Source organism: Plectropomus leopardus, chromosome 8, assembly GCF_008729295.1.
Source record: "Plectropomus leopardus isolate mb chromosome 8, YSFRI_Pleo_2.0, whole genome shotgun sequence".
NCBI classification, from domain to species: domain Eukaryota; kingdom Metazoa; phylum Chordata; class Actinopteri; order Perciformes; family Serranidae; genus Plectropomus; species Plectropomus leopardus.
In genome coordinates, this window is record NC_056470.1 from 31,412,451 (window position 1) to 31,432,376 (window position 19,926).

At 39.7% G+C, this 19,926-nt stretch overlaps 1 protein-coding gene across 1 annotated transcript in view; it reads right to left on the minus strand.

The window, feature by feature from the left end:
• Window positions 1-19,120, minus strand: part of syt6a (synaptotagmin VIa) — a 75,023-nt gene extending 55,903 nt beyond the window's left edge. The window contains exon 1 of the mRNA XM_042491081.1: window positions 18,964-19,120. Coding sequence (XP_042347015.1) covers window positions 18,964-19,120 — 157 coding nt within the window. The remainder of the gene's footprint in view (window positions 1-18,963) is intronic.
• Window positions 19,121-19,926: the final 806 nt, after the last annotated feature.

Genomic DNA, 19,926 nt, shown 5'->3' on the forward strand with positions numbered 1-19,926 from the left:
AAAAGAATGTAGCAGGGAAAATTATATTTATTTTTTCTGTAACATAATTTTAATGTGATAATAATAACAATAATAATAATACTGTTTTTCTGGATAGTTTTCACTATTTTTAATAACATCTAATTATCCTGTAGCTAATTTTCAGGTCATTTCTTGTCCTCTTTTTTTCATATTTTCTTTTAAATTAATGAATTAATTTTTTTTGGCAGTTAGTGGGACATATCTTGCCACATTGCTCATTGCCTTTTTTTCCATGTTTTCAACAGAAAACCAGATAAAATATTTTTTTCAGGTTTCAGAAGTGTAAATGCTTGTAAAAGGTGTCTGAAAACTGACTTCAATTCAGGTGTTAAGGGGTTAAGTATTAAGTATTAAATATTTAGCCAGGTGTAAGACTAGACAAGCTCGTGGGTTCTGTCTTGTACGTGCGTGTGTGTATCGATCTGTCTGGCGCAAATAATTTCACCAACTACTGGACCGGCCTAATATTTTTGTGCATATTTTTTGTGACTTTCTTCTCTGAAATCTCTTGTGTTTGTGGTGATTTACAATTGTTGAAAAACTTGTTTTATTGGCTGTTTTATATCTTTTTGACTGCTGATTCTGACCAGCAGGGTCTTAAGCGATCAAAGAAATTGCGTAGCAAGATGCATTTCTGGCAATCCTCTCAGCAAAAAAACAAGCCTTTCCTATTCTGTTGCGAGCCCATTTTTGCCTTTGTCGTGGCTCAGAAACAAAACATTTTTATCTCACCATCTTGCCTACAGAGAAGCTGGGACGGACAATCGAGTGAGATTAAATGCCTTTTTGTTTTTGAGGAGAGAGAGAAAGGATGTTTGTGTGTAGCCTGTCGAGTCTGGTTACATCTTGATAACCTGCATATTGTCTCCCCTTAATACCGCTACTGTCATGTAACACGCTGGACTCACAGCCTGCCCTGCATTTCTTGTTCTCCACTCGAGTGCCCTCAGAAACGTGACATAGATTAGACTTTTTTAGTTTCAGTCGTGTTCAGTTTGAAACCAGCTGCTGAGGAGCTGCTCCATTTAACCTAAGTAAATATGCTTTTATTCATTATTCATTAATACCTAGAAATATAATTCTTCATTAGGTGAATTGTTTGTGTGGAGACAATTTGAAATTATTTCTGAAAGTATACCCACTGAACACTGACTCTATTTTCTCTATAATAAGCATCAATTGCATAGTGATTTTCAGGAGTTGCTCTTGGAAATTATTAGTAATTAATGAACCTGTGAAAAAAAAAAGTGAACGCCAAAACAAAGCGCAGTGTATAGTAGTAGAACAATGGAGGAGTCATCAAGTCTGTGAGCACACTCAGTAATGCACAGCTAAATCAACTGTGTATAGCTGCTGTTTCTAAAAGGGTTTCCCCTTTCATTTTTTACTTTAATGTAACAGTCATATAGGTTTATGTCATGAAAAGAGTTTTAATTATTTCAACTTCTGTTGCCATGACTGCTGCAATTCATCCAAAATGGACTCAAATGTCCAAAGTGAGCTGATTTAAGATGCAGTTTTGGAAACAACGGCACCATTTTTTAAGCTGCCACCCGCTGTTAGCGGCACACATGAGAATTTCAAGCTCATGTCCTCCTTCACTTTCTGTGTGTCCACAGAAGCTCCTGTGCTATTGTAGGAGCCTTACATTTGTAGTTCAAGTCGTTCTTTGGCAAGCCAACGAAGCTAACTTCCGACATATATCCAAAACCTGGTCTCACTCCCAACTCGTGAAATACTGACGCTTGGTTAGAAGCCCTCAGAATCAGATACAGATGCGTTCAGGCTACTTTTAGCAGCAATATGTGCATCAGGCGGCATTGTCTGATGCTCCGAGCAACTGCTGTAGTTTACAGAGTGAAAAAATCTTTCATCCAGGAGACCACTGTTAGTGTCCTATGTGAAACCAAAAGTCAACCAAATCATTTTAATAACAAAATATCATGCTGATATTAGAAGTGGGAATCACCAGAGGCCCCACAATACAATAATATCATGGTACTGAAGTCATGATACAGTATTATTGTGGTATTGTTGCGATAACGCATTTTGCGTGTGTTCGCCATCGTCTTCTTGTTTGTGTATACTCACTGCTCTGTAGAAGAACGCCTTTATGTGCAGACGCGTGGCGTTCTTCTATGGTGTGTCACCACAAAGTCACATTGCCAGCTACTGGCCTGGCGTGGATGCTACAGTGTTTTTGTTTGTTTTTGTGGATCCGTGGTAACAAGGACGCAAGAATGTACACAATGTTAGCTTTTTTCTTTTTTAAAGAAAGACTTTTCCGTTTTTAGTAGGGCCTTTCTCATCCAAAGGTGGCCTCAAAGTGTTTTTACCCATGTTGTAAAAAACAGAAGCTGGAGGGACACAGAGCTTTATATTTTGACGTGAGGATGTGTGACCAAGCATTGACCAGCTGGGAGTAAGAATGTATTGGTCCAGATTAGTCAACTCTGCATTGCTATTTATCCCCATCCTCATCTTCAGTCCTCCCCAGCAAAAAGTAATCGCTCAACCCAAGTTGCCCTTTTTGGAATGAGCTTAGTGTTTCATAGCTTCCTCTTGTTCGAGGCTGCTTATGGTCTGGCACCTGGTTACTACTTTTTTTTTTTTTTTTTACTAAGTCCAGATCTCACCTTCGCGTATGATCAGCTGGGAGCTACACGTCGAGAATTTTCCAAAACACAGCAAAATTATAGGAAATTACAGTCAGAGGGCAGAGTCTCTGCAGATATATACCGTCACACACCTCTATTGGGTCACAAGTGATGATTGAGAGGGATTACTTTTGTGTGAGTCTGTATATTGCTTTTTGGAAAGTCCCGCATAGTTTACCTCTAACTTTCTATACAGGAGGAACTTTTAAAAAATATAACTCACCATCTGGAACTCACCTGTTTTCTACTCTGTTGGAACCATTTATGTGCTTCAGAAAAAGTTCCACTTTTGCTATTTGCATTTCAAAACATTTCTTGTCACTTTGTTTTTTGTAGCAAAACTTGCACCTCTGCCTCAGGATTAATGAATTTAGTAATGTAATGTTGTCACGGAACAGAATCTATATGTGGATGTTTATTACTGCATCGTTCAGATAAATGAAAAATGCAAATTTAAGGGCTGCGCCTGTTGATGAATAATGAAACATGGCCCCCAGAGTGTACGTGTGTGTGTGGATGAGCCGACTATAACGACTTGTTGCCTGGCTTTATGTCAAAAATTCAATCTACCATATATTTTACTGTATATCATATATGGGAGGCTTTTTTTTTCTTAAAGTTTTTATCTAAGAACTCTCTCCTCCTGTGATCTCCTGTGCCACAGTCTCCACTGATGTAATATTTGAGATAATAATGCAACCGAGATACACGACTGTTTTCAGGGTGAAATTGTGGAGCAATTCTCTGCTGGTGGACAAACTGTAAGGTCATTCCATCAATTCTTGTCAGCTTAGGTAACATCATTTCAGAGGCAGCGGCTGCTTTGCAGAGGGCGCTAATATAATCAGACCATGAAATGTCACAACAAACCTCAAATTGCAAACATCTCTTTTCCCTCTGTGTTCACAGAAGGAGGTAAAAACTCTAATGCTGCCTCTTTTTTCTGTTATCTGTGTACAATAAACACACATTTACACGCACATATTGACATGCAAGACGCTTTTCTGTGCCTCCTGGTCTGCTGTCATGAGGTTGTTATTCAGTTTGTCCTTCCTCCATCTCCCATCTACCCTGATTGTGCTTCTTGTGGGTCATGTTTCCTCGGGGGATTGTTAATGGCAGTATAAGTGAAAACACAAAATATAGGAAGCAGCACAGATTCCAGGAAATGGGAATGATATAGTCTGAACCGATGGACGGCCTCAGGCACCATATGTTCTAGGTGCTCTGTGACTAACACATTTTCTGGCAGCTCCTGAACACAGAATTTATAGGAAAAGACAAAACCGTCTACGACCTATATATATATATAAAAAAAAAATACTGCACATCCTATAATGGACTTTTTTTAAAGTGGAGCTCTTCCCCTTTGGCTGAACTTAAAAAAAAAGAAGAAAAACATCTTCAATCACTGTCATAACACATGGCGGCAGGATTCAGTACCCTGTTGGCATCACAGTATAAAAGTGTGCAGCGCTGCATAAATATTACACCCTTGGTTTGCCCCTTAAGCATTGGTATTTGTATTTAATTTAGTCTTTCATGCGTGCAACGTCTCTATCTAATTAGTGGGTAAAGTTTTAATAAAGTGGACCTCCTCCTCATTATCTTTTATATGCCTCGAGTGGTTACAGTTATAGTAGGAAGAAGATATCTGACATCCTTCACCCAGAGGCTACACAAGAAATACCTCTCACCCTCTGTTGACTGGACCTCATGTCACGCACATGTCTCTTTTAGAATAACACATTTTCACTAAGTCACTTCACTTAAAGGAGACTTTTATATGGTTTAATTAAACTGAGTAAGATTCAGCCCAGTCAACAGAAGGAAATGTTGCCATTGTATTTCTGCAAACTACAAATATGTCACATTTGTATGTTTCGAACATATCTTATCAGTGTTTCTAAAGTGAAGTAGTATATGAGCTGACTTTGTCATTCGGAGATGGAGAGGATAGTAGATGGCGTGACACCTAGATGAACTGCAGCCCACTGTTCAAGATCAACAAACAACAAAACAGGTTGTGATTTACAAGTTATTGCTGCATTTTCAGTGGCTCTTATAGGCACAAAAAACTGTTGTATTTTACCGAGACATTGCTGCTTTTCCTAACAGGTTAGTGGAATGAAAGTAGTTATTTTACGCCAAAACATGACCTTTTCTTAACCATAATATTAAATAAAACCATAATATTCACAGTTTGCATTATCAGGTTGAAATTTGTGTTAATTTTTTAAGTGCTTGAAGATCCAATCATCACTAAAGTGTATGTCATACAAAAACAATAACAACTAATAGAATGATCAAAGTCGTCATGTTGACTTTTAAGTTGTGTTGATTAATTACATCATCTCATGCGTTGAGGATCATGCAAGAAAACCATGTATGCTAGTCACCATAAAAGTTGCTGTGTAATTTCCTCAACATCATGAAACTGATCATATCGTCTGTCTTACACTGGATCACGTGCTCAGTTATATTTGACTAATATATGTAACTTGCTGCCGTAGGAGTCGTGATTACATAACCTTCTAAACAAACCACAACTTAACCATGTATGTGCACGCATGTTATAGATGCCCTGCTGTACCCAAATAAACAGGCTCGTGCGACACCCCTGCTGATGAGTCCCAAAACTACATTGCTGCACTCCAGCATTGTAGAGTACCCCTGAACATAATACAAATATTTTAGATTTTCATCAGTAATAAATACTTTATTTATAGACTTTCCAAATGCTCCTTTCATTACCTCACGCTGCCCCTGCAGTTTTCGTGGTATATTGTAACAGTGAAATACCTCATAATACCTAAATCTGTAGCTTCTGTAGAATATCAGTGTTGTTTTCAGTGTGGTTCCCCAGTGCTGTACCCCACTGGTACCCAATATTTATAAAAAAATATATGTGTATAGTATAATTTAATTTCTCTAGTTTTTTAAATTCCCACTTGTCCCCCATAGTCTTATTTTCTTTCACTGTTCCTACATTTATACAACGACAATTTAGGGCCACTGTAAGTAAAAAGATAAATAAAAAGCAGAGGGAAGGGGAATAATGTTTCAATAAAAAACTTTAATAATTTCCAAAATTAAAGTCCTAAGTTTACAAGATAAAAACAATTACCATTTTTTTTTACCTACAATGGCCCTTGTACATGATTGTACATTCAAGTACCAGAAGGAACCATAAGTATTAAGTCGTAGTACAACAAAATTACGAGATTCCTGTGTGCCCAAGTCAGTTTTGGTGTCTCACCACGACTGCATCTGGGATTAGGATGTTCTGTTAGTATTGAGAAACAAGATTGGATGTTATGTGAGTTAAATTAAAAGAAAATGCAAATGCATTTTTTATCGTCCTTTCTATTATGATATAAGAAAGAGAGTGTTGAGCAAAACCAAAAAAGATTTGTTTTGTTGGAGAAAATAATGAGAAGGTTTTATGAAACTCGCACTTTTGCATTGTTAGATCTGTACAAAAAGGTTTTGTACAAATAGATTTTATATTATGTTTCTATTCTACTGTGTTTCTGTGGAAAACACGTTTTACTTTCTTTTCTGTGGTTCAGGAAGAGGCAATATTTGGTGTTATTTCTCTGATGAGGGACCTTTCTGTTGTATAACAAGAAAAAAAGAGTCCATTCATACATTTATTTACACAATTTCAACTATTTTGGCCAACGTATAGCCTTCATTTTTAGAGTGATTTCTTTTTCACCAGTATGCAGCTGAAAAAGCCCACAGTGGATAAAACACTAAACACCTCTCACTACAATACAAAAGCTTTCAAAATGACCATGAAGTGGATTACACACCTCTCACACAGTCTGAACAAAAACTGAGTACAGGACCTTTAGTTTATTGTGGGGTTGTCGTGCTGAATTATGTAAAATTGCACAAGATGTTCACCTACTTCTGGTATTTCGGTGCACATAATAATGCAAAAAAAGATATTTGTAGAATTGTGTAACAAATGAGGTTGAGAAAATAATTAATGCACCTTGTTTGTTAGTCAAAGCAGCATTAATTATTTTCTGGCCTCTTGGCAGCACAACAAGCTGTGAACACAACACTGACACATTATCACCTTTATAAACTAATCATGGTGAACATGTGAGAAAACAGATGCCTATTGACACATCGACAGTATCAGACACGCATCAGATATTTTTGATTGTGCATTTTGACTATGGGGGAAAAACACACCATATATCCTCTTGGAAGCAAAGTAATTAAAGGCCAAATTTAACTTTGATCGGTTAATACACATTAATACTCGCTGCACATCCCCACCTATCCTCACAGATCTCATTAATCTGACTAATTTAAGATCAGATTTAGAGTGGTGTTAATTGATTTTTTGGCCACTTTAGGATAATGAAGCAACTTGTAAACACAACACTGACATATTATCAGTGTGTAACCTTGAAGTCATGCTTGTGTTGGCAAACAATTACAACCTAATTACATCAACAGATATTTGGGGTAACATTAGTATTCATTCAAAGTCATGTTTACGGCCACCTGATGATTCTAACTGCAAATTAGTGACAATGAAAAACAATAGTCTGTTGCAGCCAAGCTGCAACTTTCAGGGCGGAAAAATGAAGCCAAGGCCAAAGTGCCAAAAAGTGCAGTTCATCTAATGGCCACTTGAGGCTGGCTCTAAAAGCGAGTCAGTCCCCATAGACCCCCATGTTAAAGTGCCCAGATTTAAAGCAGAAACAAACATGTTTACAGTGGATATGTTTTTGTGAGCATCAAAACCTCTGTAAAATGACTAATTTCACTATCAAAATCTAATCCATTCAGTATGATAACATTTGGAAAGTCTTGAAGAGCCACAAGATGAAATTATTTGATCACATTTTAAGCTAGCAAAGCCCTTAACTGGAAGTAATTCGGTCTGCACAGTGCACATGCTCTATGGGCACAGTAATGCAGAAGATCCGGTTACTTTCATACTGCAGAAACAGAGCATTTTTTGCTTCATACGCTACTGAACAGCTCTCATAGGAATGACCGGGGCCCCACCTCCATGCTGTGTCCAGGTTTTCTTAATACATCCATGTCTGAGACCGGCTTTATGACTTGTGTAGGACTTGAAAGTCAAAGTTTAGGACTTTGGTCTTGACTTGGCACTTGTTAGTCTTTACTTGGGACTTGCATGTCCTGACTCCTTGAGTGCAAAGGCTTGAGACTCACTTGTGACTTGCAAAACAACAACAACAACGACTCTGTCCCATCCCTGGCATTATCACAGTTAACCATAAACACATGGCACCAACTAAAGCCAGGCATACACTGGACGAGTTTAGCCCATTTTTGACCCGATTTTTGAGCTGCATAACTGGTTTTAGGCTCAGGCTGAATTTCAACTGTTTGCCGTGCAAGTGTACAGGGGGTGACTCGTCATCTGCTACGAACAGCCATCGGATGGTTGGATGAATATCTGACATGTCAGAAATTTTGGTCAGTCTACGTTGGCTCTCTCATAGTTGAAGTAAAGCCACGAGTCGATTCCCCAATGTCAGTGCCTTTTTCTTTTCTCATTGCGCCTGGGCAAAGTGGCAAGCAGAGGATCTGAAAAAGCCATGGCTACATGACGCTGGACGCAAAATGCACAATAAGGAGTGTTAGCATAGCTAACGTAAGCTATTAAGTTAATAACAGTAAAAGTAGCTTACGTCCAGTTCTCTCTGCAAACTGTCCACGTCTCCCAAGCCATCTGCAAGTCCATATGCGCCTCTTTTTCTTGCAGGTTTCGGAGCACGAGATTGCACAGATTATCAAGTAAGCACCTTGTTAACATTGTTGCTAATACCTGCCTCAGAGCTTTCAAAGAAATTTTTATTGTCATTTGACAAAAGCCAGGATGTTCCACAGGGACGGGACATTTTTACAGGTTCAGTGTGAACTCTCAGGTCATGGCTTGATGATCAGACAGTACAGTGTGAGCACATTAATCGTGCGCTTTGGCTTTACATCACAGAACATTTACTCGTACAGTAAAGTTTGAATTGACAACATTTCTAAAATCGTACAGTGTATGCCCATCTTAAGCTAGCAGCTACTGTTAGGGTTAGCCTTATCCGCTCGTACAAATATGGTCACTACTGGCTCGAGGCTTCAAAACAGCAGACCACAAACCAATGGTTGATGTCGTGGCGACTATGTCCATTATTTTATACCTATAATGTGTGATTAAAGCCAAATTGCATCACACCAAGCTCCTCTCACTGAAATAAAACAGAAACATATTAGGATGCATGAAAAAATATTTCCCCAACAACATCAGTCCAATTTGCAGGTCCAAGCAAGAGTTAGTTTGACTTAACTGATTTTCTTTTTGGCTGGAACAATCCAGTATTTTCAGTGTTGAGCCATTTAGTGATATTACCCTCTAAGACTGCACATTAATTTGTGTGATGAAGTGTGCGGGCCCCACGTCTAATTCTACACCATCAACCCTGCGAGCGTGACAGGAGCATCGGCCCCTGGAGGCCCTAACGCTTCCACCGTGACAGACAGCTCAACAGACATTATGACAAAACGGCTACATGAACCGAAACCAGCAGTGAAACTCGCAGACAGAAGACGGTACAAGAGGCTTCATTAGAAAAGAGGGGAATCAGGAGAGCTTGACATCGGTGACGTGCAGTCAAATGAGGCAAAACAAAAGAACCACTTTCTTTTCTCCTGTCAGCTTCTAGACAAAAATTAGGCCATCCCCAAATAGAGTTTGGTAATCTGTGATGTGTATGAAGCTGTAGTAAGAGTGGTAATTGGTATTTCAAGACTTTTTTTAGCCTTTCCAAAAGTCCCTGAAATGAACTAATGACACCCAGACTGAACAATTTAAATTCCGGGGATTTGTATGTAAAATCAAATTTTTTTATGCAGCCTCTAAATCATCATATTAGATGATGTTTTTTAATCAACACTTTATCAATCACTTTATCATCTCCTGATAACAGTCAACACCACCAACTACAGACCAGAATCTGGTATAGTCATCAGTTATTGATGACTAAATTCACAGGAATGAAAGCAAAAAGAAAACAAAACTGTAAAATAGTCCAAAGCTTCATGTGTCTTTTTCAACATAAAAACATACATTTTGTGGTCCAAATTAGATGTAAGGATCTATGTTGGATGAGATGTCTAAATAAGACAGATTCTGATTGGCTGTTTATATTTCTATCGTTCATGAAATCGCTCTAGGAGTGATCCACTTCTATATTCAAGTGCTCTCTTTAAATTATTCTAGAGTACTCGCAAAAAATCAAATGTAGGAATAGTAATGCAATTTGGCCAGCAAATGGAAAACAAGTGCAATTCAAAATTCATTTATTGAACAATCAGGCTTCAATCAGGCTATTAAACCATAAGTTGAACGCTAACATAAGAACAATAAGCAGATATTCAGTTGCTGCCGCCAGCGTTACAGATTAAATGCAGCACAAAAGGACTGACTTGGAGTCGCTCTCCTCCAAGTCAATTCACCTGCTCTTCGAGTAACATGAGCTAACGCGCAGCAGCAGTTTTACACACGACACTGAGCCATTTAATGGTCCCAGCAAACTGACAGTGAAACAGCTCGACTCTTTTTAAACCTGTTAATAACTGCAGCAATACACTACATGCAGCTCTGTATTAACATTTTATCAATTTTACACACACACACACACACACACACACACACACACACACACATATATATATTTTTTTTTATTAAAAGATATGTTCACATGTGGGAGGGGTTCACATGTCTGCAGCGAGTACGCTACATTAAACGAATATTGACATCTAAATGAGTATTTGTGCTGTCTGATGAATTTCAGTCCAGTCAATTGCGAGCTTGCATCATTGATCGTCACAGGCTAGAAATGAGAAGCCTGCTTTTGTCCACCTCTGTCTGAAACCAAGGGCCAGTAGTTGAATTTTGAGCTTTACTTCTTGTTTTCATTGCAATCTACTTATGTTTTGGCCGTGAACAGAAAGCTTGACTTGTGTAGCAACAGCAGCGACTTGTGTTGTATTTCAGTACCAAATTGTGGTGTAATGTGCTTCAGTGGGGCATGAGGCATGATCAAAAATTCTCATGCTCTGTTGTGTCTTTCGTCGCCCTGTGAGGGTCTCACCGCTCTGCTCGCCCAGGGCCTGATTCTTTAATCAATAAACCGATGTTACTGCTCAATAGCTCAGCAGAGGCCTTGCCCAGTGCACTGGCCTGGATAACACGCAGCGGGTTTCTTCATTACTCATCCCCCTAACACTTTTGTCATTAGTGACACTGATGCATTTTGTTGGCGAAAGCCACGCAGAGAGAGGAGCACTCTCTCTGCGAAACACTGACTCAAAGGTACACCACAGTGTGGTGTCGTCTGCGCTGCTGAGTCCAGGAAGAAGGATTTTTATTATTTATTCATGGAGATGGATTCACACTCACTATAGTTCCACAGCTGTTCAAGTGGAGGCAGCAGATAACATCACTAGAAATTAGCACCTTCGGGGACGTCTCGGGAGCCATTGAGCTTCAGAATGAGAATGTGGGGGAGGAAACACCAGAGAAGCCCTCAGAGGAAGAGAGATGAAGGCGGTCCTGTTTATAATGCTGTTCACAGACTGCTTACAGAAGAGCTGATTGGTATTCAAGCCACTCTTTGACTTTTGTCTTTTAGCGCATTAACTTTAATGAAAAATGTGTTCCACTTTGCCGGTCATTACTTCCTTCTCCTCCACTGACTCGACTCCACCATGTCTGTTTGATTTTGAACCCCTGGTGTCATGAAATCATTCTTACATTAGATAATCTTACACCTTCGCTCTGGTGTTAAGGTGCAAAGAAAGGATAAAGGCTGGATAAATACTTGAGGGTCTAGTGTGTAAGCTGTAGGAGGATATATAAGTATGCTTTCTTTTGTGTATAGTCAACTGAAAATAAGAATCGTCTTGTTTTCGTTACCTTAAAATGGGCTGTTTATATTTACAAAGAGAGCAGGTCCTTGTTCAAAGTCTGCATGTTGCACCGCCATGTCTCTACAGTAGCCCAAGCTAAAACTGACAAACTAAAAACTGGCTTTATATGCGGCCATTTGCGTTTTTGCGTCCATCGACGTTATTAGCAGCAGCTAACTCAGTTACACAGTTTTACATTTAAAAAATCTGATTTTTTTTACTAGTTTTATCACCTGCTCCATTTGTTTTGGAGAAGAAGAGACCTCTGTTGATAATTCAGCTTTAGTTAAAAACCTTCCAAACACCTGGCTCCACTCTGTACACTGTGTAAGACTTCGGGGGATTTAACAGCATAGCGGTGAGGATTGCAGATTACAACCAGCTGAAACTCCTGAATAAAAATCCCTCAGTGTTCATTGTTCAAGATGGTTTTATCAGGAGCAGAATTATCTGCAGAGGTCTCTTCCTCTCAAAAACAAACAGACTTGGTGATTAAACAACAAACCCTGGACTTTCATGCAGGATTTCGGTGTTTGCTTCCCGTCTGAATGTGATGTTTTTTTCTACACCTTACCATGTGCCCTTGTTGCCTCATCCTAATTATGCTATCTGCATATGCGTTTGTTGACGTCCTGGCGTTGGTCGCCATGTGCTTTTCTTGCCTAAATATAAACACGTACATCGTAATCCCACCGTGTGCTTGTGTTGACGTCACCGTAGCGCCATCGCGGAGGTCAACAGCAGACTCAGAAGGATACTTAGAGGGTAATATGTAGACATAGAAGTCCACTGTAAAGTGGCGATATGTGACGACTTGGGATGAAAACATGTTGTTGAATCGGAGCTTGAGCATTGGTTAATGTTACATTTTCAAACTGTTTCTGGTCATCATCATTTTTTACTTAAGCAGCTTATTCACCTTATAAATCATAACACATTGCTTTCCCCTACAAGAAAATCAGAGTCATTTTTAATAATAAAAAGTATTGTATCAGTATCTATATCAGCTATTGGCCCTGTATTACTTGATTTTGGATCAAAACCAAATTTTGTGGTATCCCCCTACCCTTGGGAGAAGATGCAATCTGCAATCCTCACTGCTAGTTGCCACTAAATCCTCCTAAATCTTGCACACTGTTCCTTTAAACCCTCCTAATTCTGCATCTTCGATCTGTTTCCCAGCCCACCTTCCCTGCCATTAATTTTATTATTCTAATGATTCCAGCATTAAAAGCACGAGCCTTTAAGGACTGGCGTTTGGTCTTTTCACGAAAGACATGTTTTTTCCGAGTGTTATCTTCCACAACAGGAACAGACATTGTCTCCACTGTTCTTTTGTGGTCTACAGTGAAATGTTGTATCAATAAAAGCCAGAGACAGTAGACAGTGGGTATTAATTATTGAAAGGCACAGTGGTTCGGCCGGGGTTCTAATCTCCATGGTGCAGTTAATTTGATGTCCTTGTTTTTCTGTTTTGGATTCAACCTGCAATGCAGCATCCGTCCCTGCAAATACCACGGACACAGAGAGAGTGGGTACTGGTGGGAACTAAATGAATGATCTGCTGATGCTAATGTCCTCTGCCAGCCAAGGTCTTGTTTAATAAAGCTCAAGATGAGATGCAAGAACTAACGTGATCAAAAAAATAAGAAGCCTCGTCCATTCAAAGCCCACACACCTGAAGCTTTGGCTGATAATGAAAGAGGAATCTGTAATGAGGGTGTTTGGAGGAGCATCCAGCCATTGAGGAGCCGCACGGTCTTAAGAGATATGTTTTGTATCAACGTTTGGGAGTGAATATCAATATCCGAGGCAGGCAGTTGATCAGTGGGAAATGTTCGCTCAGCAGAGTGTGAGACGCCCGCTCCGAGCTCTCATTTATCTCCCTGAAAAAGTCTGGTGCTGCCTTTCACACGCACAGCAGGTGGGTCCACCGCGGCCTTTATTGGAATACAATCAGCCAACTCAAGATTCAACAAATTGGTCAATAAAGACGATGGGTTATTATCTCCCAGCCGCATCAGGACAGGGGAATTGAAGTCCCAGGCTTTCTAATTAGTCGTTCTTATTTTATCATAATCGATTCAAAACTAGCGAGGGAATACTGAGCCGACAGCGGGGAGTTCGGGAGGGAAATTTGCTTGCTAAAACGACTCTGCTGCTGTGGGCCTGATAGCTGCAGATAGATTCAAACAGCTGCGTGTTTCGCAAACCTAATGTGTCTTTTGCGCTGTCACAGAGGGGGAAATGTAGCAAATTGAAACAATGAATTTTTATATTCTTAAATCTCCCCGAAAGCTTAGATGAAATAGAGGGAAAAGTGAAAATTACAAATAGATGAAAGAATGCAAATGCTTTATATTCTGGAGCAACAGCGTGTCATTGATAGTTATGGCAAATAAAAAACACTTCGATAACAAACTGAGGGAGTACAGATCAACACTTTCTCATTCCAACTTGTCAAATATCGCTGCTATGTCAGTACTGTTCTTACCGTGCTAATTTTTGGTTAAATGCATGGTATCTTTTCAAAGTATCCTTCTGTTTTCATAGGAAATGTACAGCTTCTGCTTTTTAGATGCATACAATCTTTTTTAAATTAAACTTGTAACCTTGGTTAAACACTTCATATTTTACATTTATTTCCTTGTTCAACAAAAGCATGTGGATAGGTTTTGAAAAAAACCCGTCATGGTTTGGCTTTACATTCATACGGGTGAAAGTCCAGTGTTTGTTGGACCCATCCACTGCCCCTCCTGCCTGCCCCATAGGGACCTTCTTTTATTGCCTTGTTACCAGCAGCATTTTAACCTAATGCCGTCCAGCAGTGTATCATTCGTCCGCGACAGATTGTATCCAGCTGCATTATCAACTGACGCTATTCATCTGCATATCATACGGCTGCGTCAGGCGCCCAATCAATGGCATACAATAAAACTGTGAAATATTCCTTTTGGCCATGTTACAAACTGATCAGAATAAGCTGCTTGGTCAGTACCGTTAACGTCTACATATGATGTGCTAGGTACCCTCCTGTGTCTGTTGTTGAAGTTCCTGATTGTCGTTTCAATTTCGGCCTATTGAGTGCATCGTGTATTTTCAGAATACACCTCTGTGAACAGTTTCTGCTGGTTAGATACATACGGTCTTTTCGAAATATGGTTAGGTTTTGAAAAAAACTTCATGGTTTGGTCCATAAGGGAAGTGAACAGTGGACTCCTGGGTGAAAGTCTGTTGTTTGTTGGACCTGTGCCAACCCCTTCGGCCTGCCATATAGTGACTTTCCAGCTCCTAATATTATGTTGTTACCGGCAGCATTTAAAATATTTTGCTGATTGCTGACAGTTTCCGGTGGAGTATCATACCATCACGAAAGGTGCCTTTGTGTGTCAATGTCTGACTTCAAAATCACTGACCAAGTGTTGGTCTTTGATGAGTTTGGAATAAGAACGATCTGTACAAATAGAGACACTATGAGACTGTATAGTAGTGTTTGAATCAAACATCCTGAGGTGAGTTTATGGAGATATGAGAAAATGAAAACATGTAGCACACTTCACTGTTGCTATACTTAACGTCACACCTGTTCTGCCCTTGGTCCCGTCCTGCAGCCTGTCATGTTTATACACCGTTTCAGCGCTGTTGCTACCTCCTGTGGTGACTTAAAGGTGAGGCAACTCTGTTACTCCGTTCTGCGACTGTACCTTATATCCACAACAGCGATGCTGTTTAACGGCACAATATTCCTGCCATGAACAGGTAGCGTAAAAGGTGCTTCAGTCTCACTTCACACTGATTACCGGCTGCCAAACCTTCACAAATCAGACAAAAAGAAACTCAAAGCACCCGCAAAAGGTATGAAGCATATCACTATCAATAATCACGCACATAATATCTCTGCTCGTAAGAGCAATACTGTAGCCAGAGAGAAGAAAACCATGTTTTCAGTGCGCCCAGAATCTGAATAACCACTTTCAATGCTCTCCTGCTCTCGAGGTTCACCTGTTCGCTCATAAGTGTTTTTTCTTTTTGCCAGTATGTGGGCAAACCCGCAGTATCCCTAAATAATTGGTTAGCTTACCTTCTTTTTTGATTGTCTATTGCCTTTCTATCTGGGCAAGGGCGTAAGGAACTGCCTGATAGCACATGCACAATAGCGTCTGACAAACCACATACAGTACTACAGTAAAAGCAAAAATTTGTTACATTAGATTATGTTTAGACTGACTAGTAATGAATAAAAAGCAGTTTTTTAATAATTCATGTTCTGCTTGTGCAAAAATGAGATCTGCAAGCGCAAGCTTGGTCCTGTGCAGACGGATCTCATTTGTGCGCACAAATTAATGATATGCCTTCATAAAAAGGCATCCCTAACTGCACTGCCAAGCACACAGGGTGCTGTGTTTCTGTGCTATTTGCAGGTATTTAAATGAGGTATTATGCAGAAGCCCCTTTCTATGCAAATGAGCCTCGCTGCAAAAACAGTCCAAATCCCAAAGATCAGCAATAACAGCCACACGCAGTTACAGTAAAATTATTCATTCAGAGAGTTGATGTTGGCGGAAGTTCATTTATATGTGGTGTCACGCCCATGTTCTTATACAGTCCAAAAGTGTGCATTTTAAAAATAAAACAACAACACCGAAACGGTTGTCGCTGTTTTGTTTGACTACAATTTTAAGGAATGCCTCTGTGCCTCGTAGGTCAGGACATGAAGCTTGTTTCTCTTTTCTTTTTTGCTGTTGTTTCACCTGCTGTGCTCTTGGTGCAAAGGCAACAAGTAAAAGCCCTGCCTCAATTATAAGTAGCCCTTTATAACCATCCACTAATTACTTTCTTTTTACTAGAAAACAGCGTGACAAAATGTAGGTATTAGGAAAATACCAAACAAACTAGATAGTAAGTACAAAGTTATAAGGCCACTTTGTAAGTACATGGAAATGTACCAGAAAACTCGATCGTAATACAGTCTAGGTGTTAGTATTGTGCCCATAAGGAAAAGATAGGAAGTAGCAAGTCATTAACTAGCAAGTACATGAAAAAATATTAGAAAACTAGATGGGAAAACATGGTTATTGAGAAAAAATGCAAAGAACTTGATAGTAAATACTAAGTTATTAGTAAGTACATCAAAATTAGCAGTAAAAAATTTGTAATGTATGAAAAGTAAAAGTCATTAGGCATGCTAACATATCATTTACTTTATCATGTGATCATTATTACTTTAACATTACTAATAATGGTGTAGCTGCTTGAGTTGGCGGTCATTTTTACTGCCATACTTTTTATATGTTACTGTTTTGTAGTTCAGCTCTGAACAATAGCCTATTTGGACTTAGAAAGGTATTATACGTTTTCTGGGTAAAACTTTGATCTGAAAAGTAACTACAACTAAAATATTTCCATAAATTATAGTGGAGTACTAAAAAAACAACCTTTTTTTGTAAAAAGCACATCATTGATTCATTTATAATCACTTTGTGAACACAAACTTTGTGTCATTTGTCCATTTTTATCTTGTCTTGAAATTTAGATCAATTATATAATCGTAGTTTTTTTTATTGCATTTTTACATCAGAGTAGATTGTCAAGGATATAGTAACATTCGGGTAGTGTTATTTTTAGCCGTGTTATAAAAAGGGAAGGAATAATAAGTTGCAGCCTCAGCATAAACCTTTACGCTCTGTTTCTTTAACTTTCTGTTTGCTGAACGCAACGCTTGCTACAACTACACAATACTCTCTGTAATCTTTGAATTATAGACACTGAAAATATATACAAGGAGACATTTCATACAACCCCCACCCCAACCTGCACATACTCCAACACTACGAGAAGCAGCTTGTCTTTAGCTTCCATGTGGCAGAAATAATCCACATCAATGGCTGCATAACATGCAATGGCATTTAATGTCCCCACAGCTCAGTAGTGGATGCCAGTGGCACTGCGATGTACGTTCAATTCCTCCGCTGAGAATGATGTGAGTTGACAGTGGATTTGGTCAGGATTGGTGTGACATGAACTCTGTGTGCAGGGAGCCATCCTCGAAAAAGCAGCTACAAATGATATTTCTTGTTTCTTGTGCACCTGCTGACCAAGACCATTGTCTCAGTCAGACTCATTCGTTGCAAGAAGAAATAAAAAATTAGCTGGATTAGCAATTATGGATATTCTATTATTATGATTATTATTTTATTATTATTTATTATGATATTATTGACTTAATTTCTTTCAAAAGGGGGGGGTAATTTCCTCTTATGTAACTAATTGTTATTGAGAAGAAATTGCACCTATTTGCTTAGAGCTCCAAGGTTTAAATGCTTGTGAAGGGCATCTGAAAGCAATACAAGAAAAGTGATGTCTTTCCAGGTTTCAAAGGGTTAAATCCATTTTTCCAGAAAAAAATATTTCTCAGACTGCACACAGAAACATTGTTATTTTTTAAGCTCAGCTATCCAAAAATCTTTATACTGTCAGAGCTCAGGGATGCCTATCCCCTAAAACTATACAGCTAGAATTCTTCACAAACCCTTTAGTCTTAACTTGCATAATGTTTTCTGCAACAATATATCAGTTTCCTCAGTATTTGACAGATTAAATGTCACATTTTCAAAACTAATGTTCACACAACAAAGCATAAAGCACCCTAAGCCTGTAGCAGAGCTGCTCTATTAACAATGCATTTGACAAGAGGGATTATTCCTTTAACAAGGATGAAGCCGACTACAAGTGCCAAAGCAACAGATGCACGAGGCGGCAACAGATGTGTAAATCATGCCTCATGAATAACTCAAAATATCCACTCCAGGATGTTAAAACTTCTTTGATTAAACACACAACACTGCACTGCTAGATGTTGTTAACCCGCGCACGGAGAGACACGCTTCTAAAAAGGTTTGTTTGTTTCTTTTTTTCTTTTGTAAGCCTGAGTGGTGAGGACAGCATCAGCTGGCATTAGTCAGCCTGAAGCCTTATCTATTAACGGTATAGAAAGCGCTGCTCTGTGGAGCAAACTGGGGAGTCAATGTGAGTTTGTTTTACACACCTATTGCTCCCCGTTGCCCCGGGGTCACAAAAACTCATTAAGGATGTATTAATGGGTCGGTCGAAGTGCTATACGAGCAACCATCTGTGGCCGCACATGTGGTAAACAACAGGGAATGAGATAAAACCACATGTTAAATGGCAAAAAAAGAGGCAGAGTTTTGCACAAGTAACAGAAAATCCTGTGGAAAAGAAAAGCATGGAGCTTCACAAAGCACATCAGGAGAGCTGCAGCCTTTCACCCCGATATAGATCAGGAGTTAATTATAGTCCTTACCCAGTTCTTTGCGGTCAGAGCTGTGGCTGGACAACAGGAAGAGGTAATCCTGACAGGTGTCCTGGTCCAACAGGGAGCTGTTGTGCAGGCAAAGGTCAACAATTAGGGTCACAGCTTTCTGACAGACCATGTCATACTCCTCTCGGTCAGAACTCATGCTCCCAGCTGCATCCTCGGCCGTGTGTGTGCTCATCCAAGGGGACTAACACACCCACACACACGCAGCAGCAGTAGCAGCGGCAGCAGCAGCAGCAGCAGCAGCAGCAGCAGTCTAACGCGCAGAAGATGAACTTGTCTCCGTCCTCGTCTGATTCTCCTTCCCTGGTCTCTCAAGTGTGTTTATGCACAAACACACTTGAATGTATGTACATATATGTGTGTGCGTGGGCGTGGGTTTGTGTGCAGGGCCATAGTGGTTAAGTGCATGAACATGCGAACTAATGTGTGTGTGCAGTAATGTGCGAGGACTCTTAATGAATCACATTTGTCCCCAGGTGATAGAAGAGCAGAATTATTGCATCACACACAGTGTACACTAGTCAACAACTAACCAGAGAGAGAAAAAAAACTGCCCCTCCTCCACCTCCTGTCTCTTCACTGCTCTGTTTCTGCATCACTCCCCTTCCACACCCTCACCCTCGATCTGACTGTTAACGCCATGGCCGCCTCTCCTTCTCTGAGTGTGCACAAACAAAAAAGAAAACACATAATGGCCACTGGGCTTGTTTTTCTCACAGTTGGACTAATTTGGTTGGTCTCTGCAGGTCAAAATGTCTCCTGTGATGAATTCCTCCCCTGAGCCGAACCACCTGTGACACGTCAGGTCTCGCTGCTCCCTCAGACAATCCCCCGTCGCTCAGATTGTGATCCCTGAGTGTTTACAGCCTGTAATGATGAGGGTTTAACTGCGTCTGTGAACAAGTGTAACAAGGACAGGGAGAGAGAACAAGTCATGAGGCTGCA